The 21,472-nt window shown below is 35.2% G+C and overlaps 1 protein-coding gene across 1 annotated transcript in view; it reads right to left on the bottom strand.

The window, feature by feature from the left end:
• Positions 1–21,472, bottom strand: part of LOC108361757 (uncharacterized) — a gene marked incomplete at both ends in the record, with an annotated part of 179,513 nt that overhangs the window by 32,739 nt on the left and 125,302 nt on the right. Inside the window, 2 exons of the mRNA XM_017614494.1 lie at positions 6,442–6,577; positions 20,279–20,364. Coding sequence (XP_017469983.1) covers positions 6,442–6,577; positions 20,279–20,364 — 222 coding nt within the window. The remainder of the gene's footprint in view (positions 1–6,441; positions 6,578–20,278; positions 20,365–21,472) is intronic.

The raw sequence follows: 21,472 nt of genomic DNA, 5'->3' as shown, positions 1-21,472 counted from the left end.
AGTTTTAAGACCCTAACGACATCATTAATAAAGATAGTGAAGAGTAATGGGCCTAGATGGCTACCTTGGGGTACACCAGAAGTAACTGAAATTGAGAGAGACTGTCACCAACTTTGACTATTAACTTCCTGTTCTTCAAGTAGGACTCAAGCCAAGTTAAAGCGATGTAATGAACTCCCATCATCCCCAATTTGGCGATAAGTAGGTCATGGTCTAAACTGTCGAAAGCCTTAGTGAAGTCTGTCTAGAAAACATCGACCTGAGATCCATTCTCTATTGCGTCCAAAGCGAAATTTGAAAAAATAGCGAGGTTGGTACTTGTAGACCTTCCAGGATAGAAACCATGCTGCTGCATGCCGGTGCTTGAAAGCGGAGAATAAGTATTTATATACCAGCTTGTCTAGTAATTTTGGAATTATTGAGAGTTTAGCGATTGGTCTATAGTTTTCTACCAGATTCCTTAAGCCCGATTTAAAAATAGGTACAATGAAAGCCATTTTCCACTCATCTAAGAAAGTACCTGAGTCAAGGCTTTTATTAAAAATTAGAGTGAGAGGTATGAACAGTGTGTTAGCGCAGTTTTTAAAGAAGCAGGGTGGCAGGAGATCGTAACCTGCTCCTTTTGAGGCGTCTAACTCTAATAGACCCTCAAAAACCTCTATTTCCGATACCGATGTTAGCTACCTGCTGTAATTGAAACGATTTGGAGCAAAATTTCAGTATTTTTAAACCTTTCATATACGTGACCAAAAAAGTTCGCAAACAAGTTGGAAGGCTCTCGGGCAGAGGTTGAAATAGATCCTTTATATTCCATCGATTTGGGGATGCCGTTCGTTTTGCATTTGGAGTTATAAAATATCCAAAAAGACTTAGAGTTACTTTTGTTTTTAGACTCCATCGATTTTATGTAGGTTTTGTGCAAGAACCTAGATAGGGTCCCGAATTCCTTTCTGAGCTGAAGAAAAATTCCCTTATCTTTTATGGACAAGGTTCTTTTGAACTTTTTGTATGCTTTATTTTTTTGGTATTTCAGCTTTAACAATCTATGGTTATACCACGGCAAACTGAATTTTCTTTTTCTTGTGTGTATAGGGACGTAAAGACTTAAGCATTCTTCGACAGCTATTTTGAAAGTAATGTACATATTTATTAAATCCAAGTGTTTTAAGATCTTATGCCAATTTATTGAGTCGAAGAAGTTGTTTATGGCAACATAATTGGCCTTGGCGAAGTTATAGTAGAAGGAGCACTGTTGAATCTATAAAAAGAAAAACTAATCACTAGGGCCTTATGATGAACAGATTCATAAGTCAGAGGTGAGTCGCATCTTAAGATCTTATAGACTAGATCATTACTTATGAAAACTAAATCTAATATTCTATCGAGATCGTTGGCGATATTATTTATTTTAAATAAGTTGAGCGAATATAAAGAGTCGCATAGTAGACATTTTGAATCTTGTTTTAAGTTGAATGGAGTTAAAATGAGATCTTGAACATTAAATATCCATTGAATGTTACCTAAGTTGAAGTCTCCCATAATACAAGGTGCCTGGAAGGGCTGTAAAGAACTTACTAGGGCATTTATGTTGCTAATATGGGTTTGGTACATTACGTAGTCGCTATTGGGCGGAATATAACTAATGACAAACATTATCTCATTTACTCCATCTTCACGTGGATCTCCAATATTAACAGCAACACACATTTGCTCGGTGAGAGTGTCTGTTTGCATAAGACCCACTTCACGGCTAGCGAATTTAGGTGACACCGCAATGAGAACCCCTCCACCTCTTGTAACACCCGAGTGTAAAACCCGGTCTCTTCGGTACACTTCATAATGGGCATTGAAAAGTTCGGACGAGAGAAAATCTGCTGTCAACCATGTCTCAACTAAGATGATAATATCATATATGTGCTCTGACGTTGCTAGATACATTGAGTTTGTTTTTGTACGTAGGCCGCCGGCGTTATGAAAGTAAACATTTAGCTCAGATTTATAAGATGTACGGGGTTGTGAAGTTGTATTTTGGATATTGGGTGTTATGCGATTAGGATAAGTATCCGAATCGGTTACGCAGCAGGCTCATGACTTCTCTGTTTCGGGGAAAAATTAAAGGGGCGAACGGTGACGTTGGCGGGCCAAATCTCTGCGTTCAGTAACTTTCCGAAAAGTGATTCCGTGACACCCAGCTTAAAATTAACCCGCGTCAGGGAGTCCGTCGATACATCCCGTTTAATGAGCTTGAAGCATGATAACGTTTGCTTGTCAATGCCTGCATGTCTGGCCACATAGTTGATTATCTCTTCTGGTTCAACTTGTAGAAAGGAAAACAAATGTAGCCATTAGAAGTGAGAGGCGACGCCCAGTTCAGAGGTTTTGTTAGCACCAACAACACGCACCCCATGTTTATGTTTATCATTCGTTTTGTTTTCAACAACGCTGTCTGAGCTATGATTATTATCGATGTTTTGATCGCCTTGCTTCACAGTGTTACTAGCCGAGGCCGCTGCCTGAGTCGAATATGCCATGGGTGCCAAAGCGGAGGGAGAAACAGCAACACAAGCAGATGGGTTCGTACTCGCGCTCGTATCAGCAACACTAGCAGAGGCGGCAGAGCAAGAGATTCTATGCGTGGGCGTATTAAGAGTACGCGCAGTAGAACTAGCATCGAAGTCGTTGACGCCCGCGGCAGCAGTATTTAGAGAGGAATAGCGGTCCGAGATCGGCGCAACCTTTGTATTTTCTCAATCGTCTCTTTTATGTAACTGTTCGCCTTTTGCTTTGTGTTAAGAAAGTCGCGTATATGCGTGCGAAGGCTTTGGACCTCATCAGTCAGCGATGAAATGGCACACTCTTTATCGTGGAGCTTACTTTGCAAAGAGCATAGCTCTGTACGAAGATCTTTAGTAGTTTTAGCAAGAGTATTCTTATCTTCATACCAAGAATGATAGAATACAAGATTGCGCCGATCAGAGAGGATTTTTGAGAATAACTTTTGTGTGACGTCACACTGGTGCAATTGCGAGAGAGAAATGCCAAAACGTGAGCAAGAATGGAAGAAGAAGAAAAAATGTTGCAAGGAAAACGTAAACAAGTTGCACAAGTGTGACGTCATGCAAACAACGATTCTGTCAAATTCGTTAAGAGAGGAATAGCGGTCCGAGATCGGCTCAACCTTTGTATTCTCTCAATCGTGTCTTCATACAGAGCAGTTACAAGACTAAGTACGCGTGCGTTCTCCGCTCTTAACGTTGCTATTTCGTTGAAAACAGCCCATAGGGTTATTTCGTGCGTATTTACATCTTCGGCCTGCTGTTGAGTTATATCCAAATCCTGACTCAGATAGCCTGGCTCGTAGTTACCAACAGCTTCGTCAGCAGTAGTACATACATCTGAGAAGGCCGATGGGGGAGGTGAGCGAAGTGACTGACGACGATAAATACTGCCTACCTGCATTATGCAGCAAATCCAGATCAGACAAACGCAAACCGACACAATCCAAGTGAAAAGAGTCAATGCACTTAGCGCACTGCACTTTGTTCTGAGTACGCTCAACTTTGTGTCCACATTCACAAGGCATGATAAAGTGTTAGATTGCTGATTTTATTATAAGCAAATTGAATTATTGTTATTATTATTATTATTTTTTTCTTGTTAGAGTCACTAAATCGATTTAAAAAATCGATCACTATTCAAAGCTAGTCACTGTATGTGAAATTCGCACGAAAACAAGTACAAGTACCGGCTTCAATACACTTTTTTCCGAGTCTATTAGCGGAGCGATTAGAAACACGTCCGTTCGCTACAATGTTATGTAGTCGGAATGTAAAGATGTTATATTTATTCTGCTCTAATTTTACTCTAGCCGTGTAATCAGAATATGGTATAGCCTGGGTTTTATTGACTGAAATGCAGTAATAATTTTAGGCACAGCAGGTGTTTTTATTTATGTACATTAAAATATCTCCAATAAATTATATAATAGTAGAAATGTTGTAATATTTAATATTACCTAATATTATTTCACCGCATGTTTTTAATACTTGAAAGCATCTATTAACATAAATGCATTTTCCAATACAATTATCATACATTTTTTTTTCGATAAAGTGGGTTTTATTTTAAGGCATTCTTGTTTATTGCCATTGAAAAAGCTAACGGAACTGGAAACTGAAGTCTCTTAAATTCGAAAGGCATATCAGAAAAAATTAAAAGGGTCATGTGACCTGTGGTTCGAAGTTATGGCTGATAAAAAATTCCACGCTTATGTTATGTTACTATAAGTACCTACCATAGATATATCTGCATACCAAATTTAAAAATTATGTGGCCTACGGCATCTATGGCTGATTAAAAATTTCACGACTATGAGATTTGCCACGCCCCCTTTTTCAAACTCACTTACATATATATACCTTACTATAAGCACCTACCATAGATATGTCTGCATACCAAATTTCAAGTTCATGTGACTTATTGCTCCGAAGTTATAGCTGATAGAAAATTCCACGCCTTTGGGATGTGCCACACCCCCTTTTATAAACTTAGATATTATAAGCGCCTACCATAGACATGTCTTCGTACCAAATTTCAAGCTCTTTTGACTTATGATTCCGAAGTTATAGCTGATTAAAAATTTGCAAGGCCTATGGGAGGTGCCACACTCCGCACCCAAAACCACACCTATAACCTTCCCGGGGTAAAAACAAATAAGTGTGCAAAGTTTCGTGCGATTCTGTGTCGTGGTTCAAAAGTTGTAAGGTAATAAGCAAACAGACATTCACATTTATTAACATATAGATAGATAGATAGATAGATAAATTACATTTAGAAATAAAATAAACAGAAAGGCCAGCAATATATCAAGATAAAAAATTTTTATTTTTTTTTAATAATGAGGTGGGGAATTTTACGAAACATCGGGCGAAATCGGGGAATTTCATAGTCGAAATCGGGGAATTTCATAGTCGAAATCGAGGAATTCTCAAAAATGGGTTGGCTACCCTGGTTTGAATCNGGGGCACACCTTACCCTTATCCGATTGACACCAAATTCCACAGAGCTCTTTTTTTTTATAGAATGGAACCAAACTAAAGGGCAGCCTTCGAAAAATTATAAAAAAAATTAAAAAGTTTTATATAAGAGCCACCCTAATGTACCATGNCATAGTCGAAATCGAGGAATTCTCAAAAATGGGTTGGCTACCCTGGTTTGAATCAACATCACAGCGAGCGATTAGTGCATTTGTACATATGAGCATGTACCATGTATTAGTCTGTTCCAATAGCAGTCCCGTTTACAGGATTTAGTCAGAACTTACAGGAAGTCGTTCCTATTGACATAAAACCGGTACACTTTTGAGAGAGTAACTGATCAACTGTTCCTGGTCAGAAGTTACAGGATTTAGTCCGCAGTTTTTTATCCTGTAAGTTCAAGAAAAGTGTCAAACGATCAGCTGATTTGCATGTGCAAACAAAAACAGAAAACGGTGAAAGCAAAGAATCTTATATTTGTAAAAAAAATGGAAGTAAACAACGGAATATTTGAATATGTATAGATTTTAATAATTATTTAGTGATATTTCAGCCAAATCAATGTTGTACCAATGACATTTGAACAAACCGACTGACGTTTTTACAGGAAATAGTGCTTTTTGCGTTCCCGTGCACTTCTGCAACTGTTCTCCTCTTACTCTCACTTGAGACAGTAAAATTGTAGTTTGACAGTTCCACAGGCTTTAGTCCGAAGTTCAAAGGAACATACTATATGTGTGTGTGTTGTCACCGCTGTGCATGCTTTGTATACATATACTTTCTTAATTACATATGAAAAAGCATCCGAGACGTGCGAAGCGCCATCCGTGCAGTGAAAAATGCTTCATTTTAATACGGGCGTATTTGAATTGAATATTTATATTATACGCAGTGTATGTATAATGGTAATATTCAATTTTGAACACTTTTCACTTGATTTAAATACGAACATTTTGAAACGGTAATCAAATAAAAAATTTCATTTTTACGCGTACGTAATAAAATGTCTGGTAACCCAGTTGAAGGAAGATGAGGAGAAGCTCGGCCAAACACTAACATATGTGTAAGCGCCAATCTATTATTATTATTATTAATCCAGTTGAATGTAAAATTTTCTGCAATCGCCGACGGAATAGCCAAAAAGTAATTTTCCAATTTTCGGTTTACGGAAATTGAAAGCTATTTTAGAAAATCACTTTACATGTATAACTGCTCCTGTGATTCCTTTTCGAAGCTCTGAGTTTAACAGACTAGAGCCTTTTGTAGGAATTGGTCATTCCATCACAATTCGAAATGGAAAGTGACATGAAGAATTAATTTAAATATTTTTTTATATTTTTCTTAGTCATATGTACATACATATTTATGTATGTATAACTATTTATATCATTTAAAACAAACTTACAATTTCACTCGTGGCTTTGGATCGCCCATCACCTTGATCATAAACCGGAAATGTGTATTTTCCAACATTTCAGCATCTTTCAACTGCACAAGGAAAACCGGCGCAACATTTGTTTCTGTTTCGTCATGTCCTGAAACTAAAAAAAATAAAATATATATTATTAAAACTTAAGTTTGACTTCCTGACGTTAAAGTGTTTTTATAAATGCTCAGAATGAATAGAGAAGTCGATTTAGCCATGTCTGTCCGTCCGTCCGTCTGTGCACACGATAACTCGAGTAAAAATTGAGATATCTTAACGAAACTTGGTACGTGTACTTCTTTCGAGCGTAGGACGGATGGTATTGAAAATGAGCAAAATCGGATAATAACCACGGCTACCTCCCATATAACAGTAATTTTCAGAAATACGAAAACTGCGATATTTTAGTAACTGCTGAAGATAATTCGCTCAAAATTGATATTTAAAATAACTTTTAAACGAAAAATAAGAATATCAAAAACTTTTGGAAAATGGGCGTAGCCATATACATGTGTATATCTTGGTAACCGCTACACAAATTTATTCCAAACTTGGCACAGTTGTTGGCCTTGGTATAGCATACCAAATGGCTGAAAATTTTTAAAATCGGACAATTACCACGCCCACATCCCATATAACGCTAATTTCGAGAAATACGAAATTTATTCAAAATTGATGCTTGCGACAATTCTTTACCAAGAAATACGTTTATGATAAAACCTTGGAAAATGGGCGTGGCCACCGCCCACTTATGATCACATGTATGTATCTCGGTAACCGTTCTACTAATTTGTACCACAGTCGGTATGGTTATTGTGCTTGCCACATGAAAGCAAAGCACTGAAAATTATTGAAATCGGACTAAAATTATGGCCGCCTTTCATACAACGGTAAATTTCAGAAATGCTTGAAACTTCAATATTTCGAAATTTAAGGACGCTAATTTACTCAAAATTTATATACCCCGGCTTACCAAGTGCGGTAGCTTTCGGAAAGGTGAAAAACATATATTTAATACTTGCGCCGGGTATTTAATGTTTGACTCCACCCGAACTTATACTTTCTTACTTGTTCTATTTGAAATGCTTTCTATTGTTTAAGAATGTTGCGTGTTCAATAACATCATTGAATTTTACAATTTTCATTCGAAATTTATATCAGCCGGGCTTCCGTTTTCCATATAGTTTTGCGTTTTACGATTTGCACTCGCTTATTTATCGGCCGAACCAAGTCGTAAATATTTGCTAAATAGTCTGTACACTTGGTGGAATAAACAAGGTGATATCAGTTAATACCTCACTTTTTTGGTATCCCCATTTTGGCAATGCAAATAGAGGTAGTAAAACATGGGAAATATTTAAAAGATATTTTTTTTTAAAGAATGTATTCTAAAAACTATTTAACTAAAACAACGAAAAAATAATAAACATTCTTGATGAGCTTGTTCATCTTGTAAACAGATCTATTATTTATTAATTAGAGACCAATTATTTAATATTTCATAATTAGAAAATAGTTCTACATTCGATTATCTTAGCGAAGAATAAATTGAGCTTTATCATACGCGCAACTATTGATTTTACAAAGCAAATACCTTTAGACGATATAAACTGCAATATGAGGCATTTCATGTCGGCCACCTCTGTGCGCGACCTCTAAGTATTTGGATGAAAGTTGAACATATTGAAGGTCTAGGTAGGGTTTCCAACCGTACTATAATATATAGTATTGTACTATTTTTGGGTCTGCGTACTATATACTGTTGGAAAAAAATATAATATGCAAAAATACTAGATTTCTTCAATTATAAATATAAATATATTTCTGTAATTTTTAAGAAAGAAATGTTTCAACATTGATGACATTTATACTGAAATATCAATATTAAAAGGAATATACTTTAAAACAAAGGGTCCACAGATCAAACGTGGCAACGTTTTTAAAAATACTTACAGCCGCTCTCAGAAACGTTCCTTAAACTAGCTCTAACGGGCACTTAACTAATGATCGTTAAAACTGTCAATTAATGTTTCCTCTCAGAGTAAAAAATTATTAAATGAAAAATTTAAATATGGCCCCAGTTGCGGCCCTTTATTTTTGTGGCATCACTCACTTTTTTCGTTCAGTTTGAAATCCTTACTAATATTATAAATCCGAAACTGAGTTTGTTTGTTTGCTACGCTTTCACGCTTAAACTATTCAACCGATCATCATGAAATTTTGTACACTGCTGTTATTTAGCCCAACTTAAAATATTGGATACATTTAATCTCGATTAGACAAGAGGGCGTGGCACCTCCCATACAAACGGAATTTTTCATACTGCATTTTTCAGGAAATATTTTTGGTAGATTACTGGTACTTGGTATGGAGACATATAAAATCATTCTCTACTCACGGATGAGGGCTNATCATCAATAAGATTTTTAGTAATAATTTAACTCTAGTGCCAACTGGCGGGTCAATTAGTGAATCTACACTATCCAGAGAGTTACAGAGTTACTCAAAAACTCACAAAAAATTTCGTTAAAATCCGTCCGAGAATTTAGGAGGATTTCACATTTGAATTATATATACGTTTGTACGGCGCCACGGCCTCTTTTCAAATAGCCCGTTTTTCTCCAGGAGTATAAGATTGATTTCATATATCTCCATACCAAGTTCCAGTACTCTACCATGAACATTTCCAGAGATATTCGGTATGAAAAATTCGGTTTTTATGGGAGGTTCCACGTCTGAATCAGGTTTCGGAAATTTCAAAAAAATCGGTTGGGCCGTTCTCGAGCTTTGCGAACACAAAAAACGGCTTTCAAAATATATATTGGTATAGATTGGTATGAATCGAAATGGTTTTGAATATGTATCACAATATGAGTGTTAGACGAAAGAGGTTTAAAAAGGTTGCCAACTGTTTAAAAGGTTAAATTCAAACTATTCAAAAATTTAAATGAATTAATACAATATGGGAATCAATCAAAACGATTTTAAAAGGGTTTAATTTCAGAACTACATGTAAAGGGTTTCCATCTGTTTAAAATCTCAATTGAGTAGAAAAAGTATGACAAGTGAGAAGTTTAAGAAAGTTTTAGTTTGAAAATATTTTGAAGATGGTTAAACAAATTTTAAACCTCCTGTTTTTGAATTGAGTTTCCTTGAAATAAATTTTACTCAATGTAGGACGCAAAAATTTCATACACTCAGCGAAGCGGGTGAGGGCGATCTAGTTAAATATAAAAATAAGTATTTATATCATTTTGCGCGCACTCGCTCAACAGATGCAATGGCTGAGTGAGCAGAGCACTGGCGTGCCATTCGAGAGATCCGAGTTTGAGTTCTTCTTGTTAAATTTTTATTGAATTTTGTTGCTTTTTTTATCTAATTTTATTTTGATTTATGCTTTAAAAAGGAAACAATTTTATTTGATTAATTAATTTTTTAGAAACTGTTTGCTAAAAGACAAACAAAACCAATAACAGGCCAATTCTGGCATCTGTCTTTCAACTCACCGCAGTCTTTCGAGAGACAAAATTCTTTATATTCCGGCAACTATCTTGAAAGCTTTTCTGTTTTTCTAATGACTAATTGAAAGATGTCGGCCGCTGTGGTGTAGTGGTAAGCAGTGCGCGCTTCCACTCCGCAGCACCTGGGTTCAAACCCTGGTCAAAGCAATATCGCAAAAATATAGAAAAAAGGTTTTTTCTTAACAGCGGTCGTCCCTAGGCAGGCAATGGCAAACCTCCGAGTGTATTTCTGCCATGAAAAACAGCTTCTCATTGTAGCATGTATGGTAGTGTACTCTATTATTTTGTACTTGTGCATGATGTTTTGTAGTGATCTGTGTTTCAAATGATCCGACATAAAAGTTCGTTATCACACTCTCATTCACATTTCCCCTATATGTATGTATTTGTGTTTCTTGTCTGATTGTTTTGTTGAATGTTGTCTTGTTCTGGTTTATATGTTCTTATATTGTAAAATACTTTTTATGTTTCATTCTGATAAATGTATGTGTGTATGTAAATACTTATGTTCAAGGGGGCGTAAACTTGTGTAACTCGTTGTTGAATGTATGTAAAAGGGGAGCATGCGTACGTGACTCGTTGAAAAGGGAAGTGAACGAATAAGTTTTTCTGTATTGTGAAAATTTGTATTTCAAGCAGAATAAAAAGATTTATTGAACAGAGCGGATGTGTATTGTTAAATTACGGCATCCTACAGTTCAGAAGTAGGGATTGAGCGATCCTTCCGAGCCTTCCTGAAAATTGTGATTATTTTTTTTTGTTTTTTATAAAAGCTAAAACATAAAATATTTAAAAATATAAAACTGAGGATTAAAAATTATATGGACCCGATGCGCAGCTGCAAATTTAAATAATTTTAAAGACGAAAAATGCAAGTTTAAAGAAAAACGAAAAAGAAAATTTGTGTCCTGTAAGGAGTTCAAGAAAGCACCGAGTATCCTGTCAAGAATTGAAGGAGGAAAGTAGAGGAACTAAAATATAAAGATTGTAAAAGGAGTGTATACGAGAAGATATAGAAGAAAGTTTAAGCAAAAGAGAAAATAAAAAAAATTAATTTATTGATATGGAAGAACCAATTTGCGTAAAGATTATTCTTTGGTTCAACTGCGGGAGTGGTTGAGGCAATTAAAATTGCCCACGTCAGGATGCAAAGCTACACTTGCGCTGCGGGTTAGTGAAGTGCCTAAAAATCAGCGTGGTGTTTGTCCCATTGTTCATTCTGGGGTAGAAGGTGATGCTGAGAGTGAAACAGACGAGGTACAAGTGCTTCAAGAAAATGAAAATGCAGCCCTTACTTCTAAGCAGCAAACAAATGTTGCAGGCCATGAAAGGTATGATAATGGTGGTGCTGCTGAAGTTGGCGTTTTGTTTTTACAACGGGAGGCAGAGTTGTTAAAGCGTGAAAAGGAGTTTTTAGTTAGGGAGAATGAGTTTCTGCGCAGACTTTCGAGTTTTGGTGAGAGTGCAGANTTTTTACAACGGGAGGCAGAGTTGTTAAAGCGTGAGAAGGAGTTTTTAGTTAGGGAGAATGAGTTTTTGCGCAGACTTTCGAGTATCGGTGAGAGTGCAGGTGCAGCGCTGCCGCGTCGTGAGCTGAATAACCCAGTAAGCAGGTCAGTTGACAATTTAAAAGGATTGGTGCCGGAGTATAATGGTGATGCTAGTGTTGACGTCTGGGTTACACAAATTGAAAATATGAGAGTTGTGTTTGCGGTTGATGAGGATACTATGCGTTTGTTATTATTTGGNGCTAGTGTTGACGTCTGGGTTACACAAATTGAAAATATGAGAGTTATGTTTGCAGTTGATGAGGATACTATGCGTTTGCTATTATTTGGGAAGTTAAAAGGCAAGGCACAGCAATGGCTGTATTCAAAGCCGAATTTTTTACTTGAAAGTTTTGTGCAGTTGGTTACCGAATTAAAGGAAGTGTTCGGTACAATACACAGCAAACTAATCTTGCGTAGAAAGTTTGAGATGCGTAAGTGGCAGCAGAAGGAGAGTTTTAATGAATATTATAATGACAAGGTGATGCTGGCAAATCCGTTGAAATTGGAAGAGGAAGAGTTGGTGGAGTACATTATAGATGGTATTGCTGATGAACAATTACGCATTCAGGGTTATCTGCAGTCTTACTCTAATAAGGCGCAGTTATTGCAAGCATATTCAAAAGTTAAGCAGAAAATAGCGGTGGTAAAGTCTTCAGCTATATCAGTTACAAAGAATGCTGATGTGAGATGTTATAACTGCAATTCGTTGGGTCACTATGCGTCAGAGTGCCGAAAACCTGCTAGGGAAAAGGGAGCTTGTTATGCCTGTGGGAGTAAGACGCATCGTGTTGGTGAGTGTCCAGATCGTAAGAAAGCAGTCAATTGTTTGGAGGGGAATGAATATGTAAGATCTTTTACATTTATAGTAAGACGTTATGGTAATTTATGTTTTTCCTTAGACTGTTTAATAGATTCCGGAAGTCCTATCAGTTTTATTCGAAAGTCCAGTGTTCCTGGCGAAATTAATATTAATTTATTTCCAAATGTTAATTCAGAATTTTTTGGTTTAAATAAATTGAAGGTTGAAACCTATGGAAAATTTTTGTCTTCCATCTTGTTGTATGGAAAAGAATTTGCAATAACTTTTATCATAGTAGCTGATAGGACAATGGTCTATGAAGCAGTCTTGGGTAGACATTTTTTTAAAATTTGTGGATTTAAGATATTAAGAGATTATGGTGAAAATATTGAATTGGAAAGAGTGAATGGTCAGGGTGAATCAAAATTTGAGTGTAAAAATTGTGGGGACTTGAAAATTTTGGAGAATGATAGTAGTGATAAAGATTGCAAAAGTAAAGAAAAGGAAAATGATTCTGTTAAAGAGGGAAACACAAAATTAGAGGAATATGAAGACAATGATGAAATTTTGTTAAAAGATGTTAATGAAAGTGTGGGAGGTGTTAATGAAAGTGTGTGCGATGATAATGAGAGGATCAATGGTGAATTTTTATTTGATAGATTGTTGATGGTAGTTTCGCCAAGCGAACATCATGACGTCAACCTTAAAGTGGGGGAAAATGCTAGTTTTTCAGACCAAATGGAACTTAATGATTTGTTTGAAAAGTATTACATTAAGTGGCCACGCTTGCCAGAACCAAAGGTCAAAAATCAGATGAAACTGACGTTGAATAGTGTTAAACCGTTTAGTTGCCCACCTCGACGCTTATCATATAGTGAAAATAATGAACTTCAGAAATTGTTAGATGAGTATTTGGAGAAAAACATTATTAGGCCAAGTGCATCTGAGTTTGTATCACCAATCGTTTTAGTTCGTAAGAAAACTGGTGATCTCAGGATGTGTGTTGACTTTAGGACTCTTAACAAAGTGACAGTTAAAGATAATTATCCGATACCGCTGATTGATGATTTACTTGATAGGTTAGTACATAAGAAGGTTTTTACCAAGTTAGACTTGAAAAATGGATTTTTTCATATTTTTATGGATCCTGATTCGATTAAGTTTACTTCTTTCATAACCCCGCTGGGGCAATTTGAATTTTTGAGAATGCCATTTGGGTTAAGGAATGCTCCGTCAACATTTCAAAGGTTTGTTAATAAGGTATTTTCGGATATGATAAGACTGAATAAGGTCATTATATATTTGGATGATATAATGATAGCGACAGAAAGCGTGGAAGAGCATTTCAAAATTTTAGCGGAAGTTTTTCGAAAGTTAGCTTAGGTTAGATAAGTGTGAGTTTTTGGTAAGTCGGGTAAAATATCTCGGATATACTATTACAGAAGATGGCTTTAGGGCAGATGACAAAGGCCTTGAGGCAATTAAAAGTTTTCCAGTTCCTACCAAGCTACAATCTGTTCAGCGTTTTCTTGGGCTTTGTTCGTATTTTCGGAGGTTTGTGAAAGATTTTTCGTTAATTGCAAAGCCGTTATATGATTTAACGAAGAAAGATAAAAAGTTTCAGTTTGGTGAAATTGAATTGTTATGCTTTGAAAAGCTTAAGAAAAAGCTGTTGGAGTCGCCTATTTTAGCTTTGTATGATCCGAATGATGAGACAGAGTTGCATTGTGATGTAAGTTGTGTAGGATTTGGGGCTATTTTGATGCAACGGAAAAAAGAAGAGAAAATGCATCCGGTGTTTTATTTTTCTAAAAGAACTAGTGAAGCAGAGTCGAAATATCATAGTTTTGAGCTTGAAACTTTATCAATAATTTATGCACTCAAATGGTTTAGAGTTTATTCGCAAGGTTTGAAATTTAAAATAATTACGGACTGTAATACATTAATTTTAACTTTAAATAAAAAAGAAATGAACCCAAGAATAGCAAGGTGGGCGCTAGAACTTCAAAATTATGATTATGTATTGGAACATCGATCAGGCAGTCGTATGCAACACGTATACGCGCTTAGCCGTTGTAATAATATCTTAGTTTTAGAATGTAATACACTTGAGGAGAATATGATTATTTGTCAAAACAAGGATCGGAAGTTAAAAGAGTTGCGTGACCTATTAGAGAAAACTGAACATTGTTTATATGAAATGCGTAATGGTGTGATTTATAGGAAAAAAGAGAAGGAATCGGTTTTATTTTATGTTCCAGAAGATATGGAAAACCATGTGTTATATAAATACCACGACGTGATGGGGCACTTAGGGATAGACAAAACAATGGATNCAAAGGTTTGTTAATAAGGTATTTTCGGATATGATAAGACTGAATAAGGTCATTATATATTTGGATGATATAATGATAGCGACAGAAAGCGTAGAAGAGCATTTCAAAATTTTAGCGGAAGTTTTTCGAAAGTTAGCTTAGGTTAGATAAGTGTGAGTTTTTGGTAAGTCGGGTAAAATATCTCGGATATACTATTACAGAAGATGGCTTTAGGGCAGATGACAAAGGCCTTGAGGCAATTAAAAGTTTTCCAGTTCCTACCAAGCTACAATCTGTTCAGCGTTTTCTTGGGCTTTGTTCGTATTTTCGGAGGTTTGTGAAAGATTTTTCGTTAATTGCAAAGCCGTTATATGATTTAACGAAGAAAGATAAAAAGTTTCAGTTTGGTGAAATTGAATTGTTATGCTTTGAAAAGCTTAAGAAAAAGCTGTTGGAGTCGCCTATTTTAGCTTTGTATGATCCGAATGATGAGACAGAGTTGCATTGTGATGTAAGTTGTGTAGGATTTGGGGCTATTTTGATGCAACGGAAAAAAGAAGAGAAAATGCATCCGGTGTTTTATTTTTCTAAAAGAACTAGTGAAGCAGAGTCGAAATATCATAGTTTTGAGCTTGAAACTTTATCAATAATTTATGCACTCAAATGGTTTAGAGTTTATTCGCAAGGTTTGAAATTTAAAATAATTACGGACTGTAATACATTAATTTTAACTTTAAATAAAAAAGAAATGAACCCAAGAATAGCAAGGTGGGCGCTAGAACTTCAAAATTATGATTATGTATTGGAACATCGATCAGGCAGTCGTATGCAACACGTATACGCGCTTAGCCGTTGTAATAATATCTTAGTTTTAGAATGTAATACACTTGAGGAGAATATGATTATTTGTCAAAACAAGGATCGGAAGTTAAAAGAGTTGCGTGACCTATTAGAGAAAACTGAACATTGTTTATATGAAATGCGTAATGGTGTGATTTATAGGAAAAAAGAGAAGGAATCGGTTTTATTTTATCTTCCAGAAGATATGGAAAACCATGTGTTATATAAATACCATGACGGCATGGGGCATTTAGAGATAGACAAAACAATGGACATTATTTCGAAAAGTTACTGGTTTCCTCAGATGAAACAAAAAATTACGAATCATACACAAAATTGTTTGCAGTGTATAACAATTTCAGCTAAACATGGTCGAGAAGAAGGATTTTTGCATACTATACCAAAAGGAAGTATACCTTTTGAGGTGGTACATATAGACCATTTTGGACCGGTTGATAGTTCAAGAGCATTGAAATATATACTAGTTGTGGTGGATGCGTTTACAAAGTTTGTAAAATTATATCCGACAAAAACAACAAAAACTAGAGAGGTAGTACGTGTATTAAAAGATTATTGTCGATCGTATAGCCGTCCCAAAACAATAGTGGCTGATAGGGGTAGCTGCTTTACTTCGGTTGAATTTTTGAATTTTTTGAAAGAAGAAAATATTAAACATGTTAAGATGGCTACAGGGTCACCACAAGCAAATGGCCAAGTTGAGAGGGTAAATAGAAACATATGTCCTATGATTGCAAAACTTTCAAGTTCGGATAAAAATGTTTACTGGGACAATGTAGTAGAAACGGTTCAATTTTCTTTAAACAACACTTTACATAGAACTATAAAAGAGTATCCTAGTGTAATGTTATTTGGGGTTAAGCTGCGAGGGAAAGTACTAGATTTGTTGAGAGAAAATTTAGTTGACGAGGTCCAATGTCAGGAACAAAGGTCTTTTGGGGATATTAGGGTTAGTGCAGCAGAAAATGAAAAGAAGTTGCAAAAATACAATGAAGAGTATGTAAATAGCAAGCGGAAGGCTCCGAACATATTTAAGGAGGGGGATTACGTGATGTTGAAAAATTTCGATTCTCACATTGGTGTGTTGAAAAAGTTAATTCCAAAGTTTAAAGGTCCATACATGATAGCTCGAGTGTTAAAAAATGATCGTTACGTGGTGAAGGATGTTGAAGGTTTTCAGCAATCCAGGACACTTTATATTGGAGTATGGGCAATAGGAAATTTGCGGCCGTGGTTTGGTGGAAATAGGCAGAATCAAGGTGAATGAGGAGATCAGGAGATCTCAATTGTCAGGATGGCCGAATTGTAGCATGTATGGTAGTGTACTGTATTATTTTGTACTTGTGCATGATGTTTTGTAGTGATCTGTGTTTCAAATGATCCGACATAAAAGTTCGTTATCACACTCTCATTCACATTTCCCCTATATGTATGTATTTGTGTTTCATGTCTGATTGTTTTGTTGAATGTTGTCTTGTTCTGGTTTATATGTTCTTATATTGTAAAATACTTTTTATGTTTCATTCTGATAAATGTATGTGTGTATGTAAATACTTAGTTCAAGGGGGCGTAAACTTGTGTAACTCGTTGTTGAATGTATGTAAAAGGGGAGCATGCGTACGTCACTCGTTGAAAAGGGAAGTGAACGAATAAGTTTTTCTGTATTGTGAAAATTTGTATTTCAAGCAGAATGAAAAGATTTATTGAACAGAGCGGATGTGTATTGTTAAATTACGGCATCCTACATCATAAAAATACAATCGCCGTTCGGAGTCGGCGTAAAACTGTAGGTCCCTCCGCTTTGTGTGACAACATCAAGGCGCACGCCACAAATCGGAGCAGAAGCTCGGCCAAACACTAACATATATGTAAGCACCAATCTATTATTATATTATTATTATTATTATTATTAATTGAAAGATGTGCCAATAGCGTTATTATATTTATTGGTTAGCAATAAGTTTTCTAAAAGTTAACGAAATGAAAAAAAAAATTTTGAAACAGGGAAAAGAAAAAATTTGAGAAACTGAATTTGAAAAAAAATGAATTAAAAAAGTTTCTAAACGTTAAATAAAATAAAAAAGATTAATTTTTTAAGCAATAACACTTGTTGTCATATTTATTTTTATTTGGAATTAAATTGCGACGATTGAAAATAATATAACTATTGCAGCAGACCTACTCGATATGAGGTGTAGAGATATTTCAGTGAGACCCGCTATCACTTTAAACGCAAACAATTGATCAAACACTCGGAATAAATATACAGCTGCAGCGCACCGACAAACACGTCTACTCAGCTTGACATTCTTTACTTATAGTATAGTATTGATATAATACTCATTTAAAATATCGCTGTAAAAACATCGGGTACCGATTAATATTGGGATAAAAAGACTCGATATTCCAAATATCAATACCAAATTCAAAAAATTAAATCTGAATATTGGTCTCATTTTCTAATAAAGAATGAACAATTTTGCACTTTAATAAGTGGTTGCTTACGTTGAGGTAAGTGTGTTACTTAACATCACCGAAGGCATGGGTCGAAATCCCGCCTCGTGCCAACTTAAGTAAGATAGTACACATTTGTGCTCTTTAAGGCCAAAAACATATTCATATTGCTTTTCATATAAGTTCCAAAGTATAGACATATTTATGGGCGTTTCCAGGGGAAGGTCATGGCACGACCTAGGTTTGCAAAAAATTGAACAACTAGGTAGCGCTGAAGTCAAAATAAAAATATATATTCGACATGAAATGCATGTTTTATTTGCGTTAAAAATTAGTTTAATAACAATATTAACAAAAAAGTTTAAATGGAAATTTTAGTAACGTAACGTCATGCAACATCACGTCAGATACTTCGGCTAATAAAAAAGGAGGAAAGATTTTTATATTTTGTAACTTGGAAAATTAACTTTAAATATTTAAAATATTAACAAATAAAAATTATACAAATAATCTTGCCCAATTCCCAGAGTTTTTAAATGTTGACGATTTCAATTTTTTTAACATTTCGTCACGCCACGCGGATTTTCCTTAAGCACGTAAAACTCGTAAGTTTACGAGGCTTTTATGGGAACGCCCCCTTTATGAAAAGTTGTAAATAGTTGCGTAAAGTGTCTGTTTGACAGATCAGCCAGGATTTCGTGAAGCAATTTTTGTTTCGTAGTATTTTCCATTACATACCGCCATCTTGTCTCTATCACTTTTGGTTAAAATACAATTAAAAATTCCGAAAATTAGCAAAAAATCTAAGTAAATACAGTTAGCGGATGAAATTCGTTCATTTTATTCGCTTATAAATTTTTTTAATATATTTTCATTATTTTATCATACATTTATTTATATTTATATTTTGTATAAAAATTTCGGCCCCTCGGCAACACTGAAGTTTACGAGGTCATTTGCGCATCAATTTTACCTCTTAATTTTACGAGGGGCTCGTAAATAGAGCTCCATACAAATTTTGACAGTTCTTTTGCGAGACTAGTAAATTTACGAGCTTTACGAACCTTTTACGAGTTTAAGGGAAGACCCCTATAAACTTTGTATTGTACATTTACGATTCGATACGATACAAAGGTTCTGTTACTCGATTCCAAAAAATATCGTTTGAAAACTATCGAGTAAAAAGTATCGGTATCGAATGGCAAAAATATCGATATGGTATCGTATCGTATCGAAATTAGTGTCCCTAAGTGTTTGTGTCAGTGGTAAACACCATACGAGACACTTGGTGACGGTTATTTTCGAGCTCTGATTTATACATATAAACATGCGCATATAAACAGCAACAAAAAATTTAACGTTTGGACACCATCCAATGTTATCCATTCCCCTGGCTGATGTTTGAACCGTAACCAGAGATGGTTTTTTTTCAAACGAATTGAACAATAATGACAATATTTTTTAAATTTCGTTATCAAATGAAACGTAAGAAACAATATTGCTCTTCACATCGAGCTCGGTATTCGGTAACTCGGTGTCCGGTAATTTTTTCTAATGTATTTTGTTTGTGTAAAATAGTGTTACACAAACAAAATACATGGGAAAAAATACCGAACACCGAGTACCAAGCTTTGGTGTGAAGACCCATAATATCTACGATGCATGTAACCTGCCTATATACATATCGTCGCCTGGGTAAAAGATTGTCGTATGTAATTTCGGCAGGTTGTGGGAAATCGCGATTGAAGTTTGGAATGCAATTTCTCAAAAACGCGAAGATAGATTTTCTCCAAGGTCTCTGAAAATGTTACTAGTCCACAAAATTCTTAAATTATTTAATTTTAAATGTTTATTATTAATTAGTTTTGAGTTTATGAAGGATTTTCTTTAGTAAAATTTTGTCGTAAGCGTCATTTGTCCACAATTTGGCAGCCACATTGTATGAAATACGACAAAATGTGATAAAAATTTCTACTAAATTAACGACACTTTTTACTCAATATCTCGGAAACTAAAAGAGTTATCCAAAAATGGAGAACGCCATTTTTAAGATATTGATTAGTTCAATATTACTGCTTCACTAGGTAAATTTTTACTAAATTATCGAAAAACGTTTAGTCAATATCTCGGAAACTAAAGGAGATATCTAGAAACTGATAACACCAATCGAAAGACCTTATTTCAAAATCATAACTGTATCTATAACTAAAAATCATCAAAATTGCGCTTACGGCAATCTTTTACCCAGGCGACGATATCTATGTGTAGCAGGACAGCGTCTGCCAGGGCTTACTAGTAAATTTATAAATTTCTACTCACCTTGGCCCACTGCCAATTGTGCCGAGCATGTTGTACTCTCAACGCCAGCTGCTGCTTTCACAGTGTACGTTCCAGCGTCAGATTCTCTAAAATAATAAATAGAGAAAGTTTAATCAAAGCTATGTTTTACAAATTTAACCTGCGCCAAAAAAAATCTTAAACTGCTGTTGAATTGCTATACATTCTCATAACTATAGAAAACACAATGAGGAAGTGCAAATATAACTTTAAGTGTAAAATAATGGTTTTCCTTCTGTCAGTTTTCATATCAAATTCAAATGAAAAAATCATATTTCAATTAAATTGCATTCGTGAAAGTTACTATTAAAGCCCAGTCAAGTTAGCTCAATGAATGGAGGTAAGCTTACGATAATTCGCATGAAGCTAAAAATTAATAGGAGTTGTGGGAACACCATTTTAAATGTAATGTAAAAAGTCCCCATTGATCCTACTACTGAAAAAAGGTCAAAAAGCCCTCAAAATTGGTTTTTTGCATTTTTCCGCCAAACTTCAAGGTGGATTATAAAACAATTAAATAAAAAAACTTTTTAATATAACATACTAATACTATACTATACTATACTATACTATACTATACTATACTATACTATACTATACCATATACTGCTCCCTCGTTATAACATAACAGAAAAGCAATTTAATGACCTTTTCCTAAAGTTTGGCAATAAGTATATTGTAGCAGGAGATTACAATGCCAAACGTACATTCGGGGTCTAAATTGATTACACTAAAGAACAGAAATCTATATAAAGTAATCCAGAACAGAGGATTTGACGTCTTCTCTACTGATCAGCCAACGTATTGGCCCTCTGACCCCCAAAAGATAATCGATCTTATTGACTTTGGTGTAACAAAGTGTATTGCGAGACACCATGTTAATACAGAAACATTATTTGATCTCTTTACAGATCATTCTCCCTGTCCCATGACATTATCAATGTTGAATAAAAATAAAAACAAACTCTTAAAGTAAGCACACAAACTGGGTAAAATACAAATATTATGTCAGTTTGCACATTGACCCGCAAATTCTTATTTGGACCAAGAATGATATCGACAGGGCAACTGAAAATCTCACTGACATAATAATTAATAGACAGCTGCATGAATGTAGTGGTTGGCATTTATGAGACAGTCGGTTGTGCTCCACAATGTTTGCTCACTCAACCCTTA

This window comes from Rhagoletis zephyria, unplaced genomic scaffold (genome assembly GCF_001687245.7).
Source record: "Rhagoletis zephyria isolate East Lansing unplaced genomic scaffold, Rhagoletis_zephyria_1.1 Rzeph_scaffold_00838, whole genome shotgun sequence".
Classification (NCBI taxonomy): domain Eukaryota; kingdom Metazoa; phylum Arthropoda; class Insecta; order Diptera; family Tephritidae; genus Rhagoletis; species Rhagoletis zephyria.
Note: the sequence above shows the minus strand (reverse complement) of the source record. Positions and strands in the feature narration are given on the sequence as shown.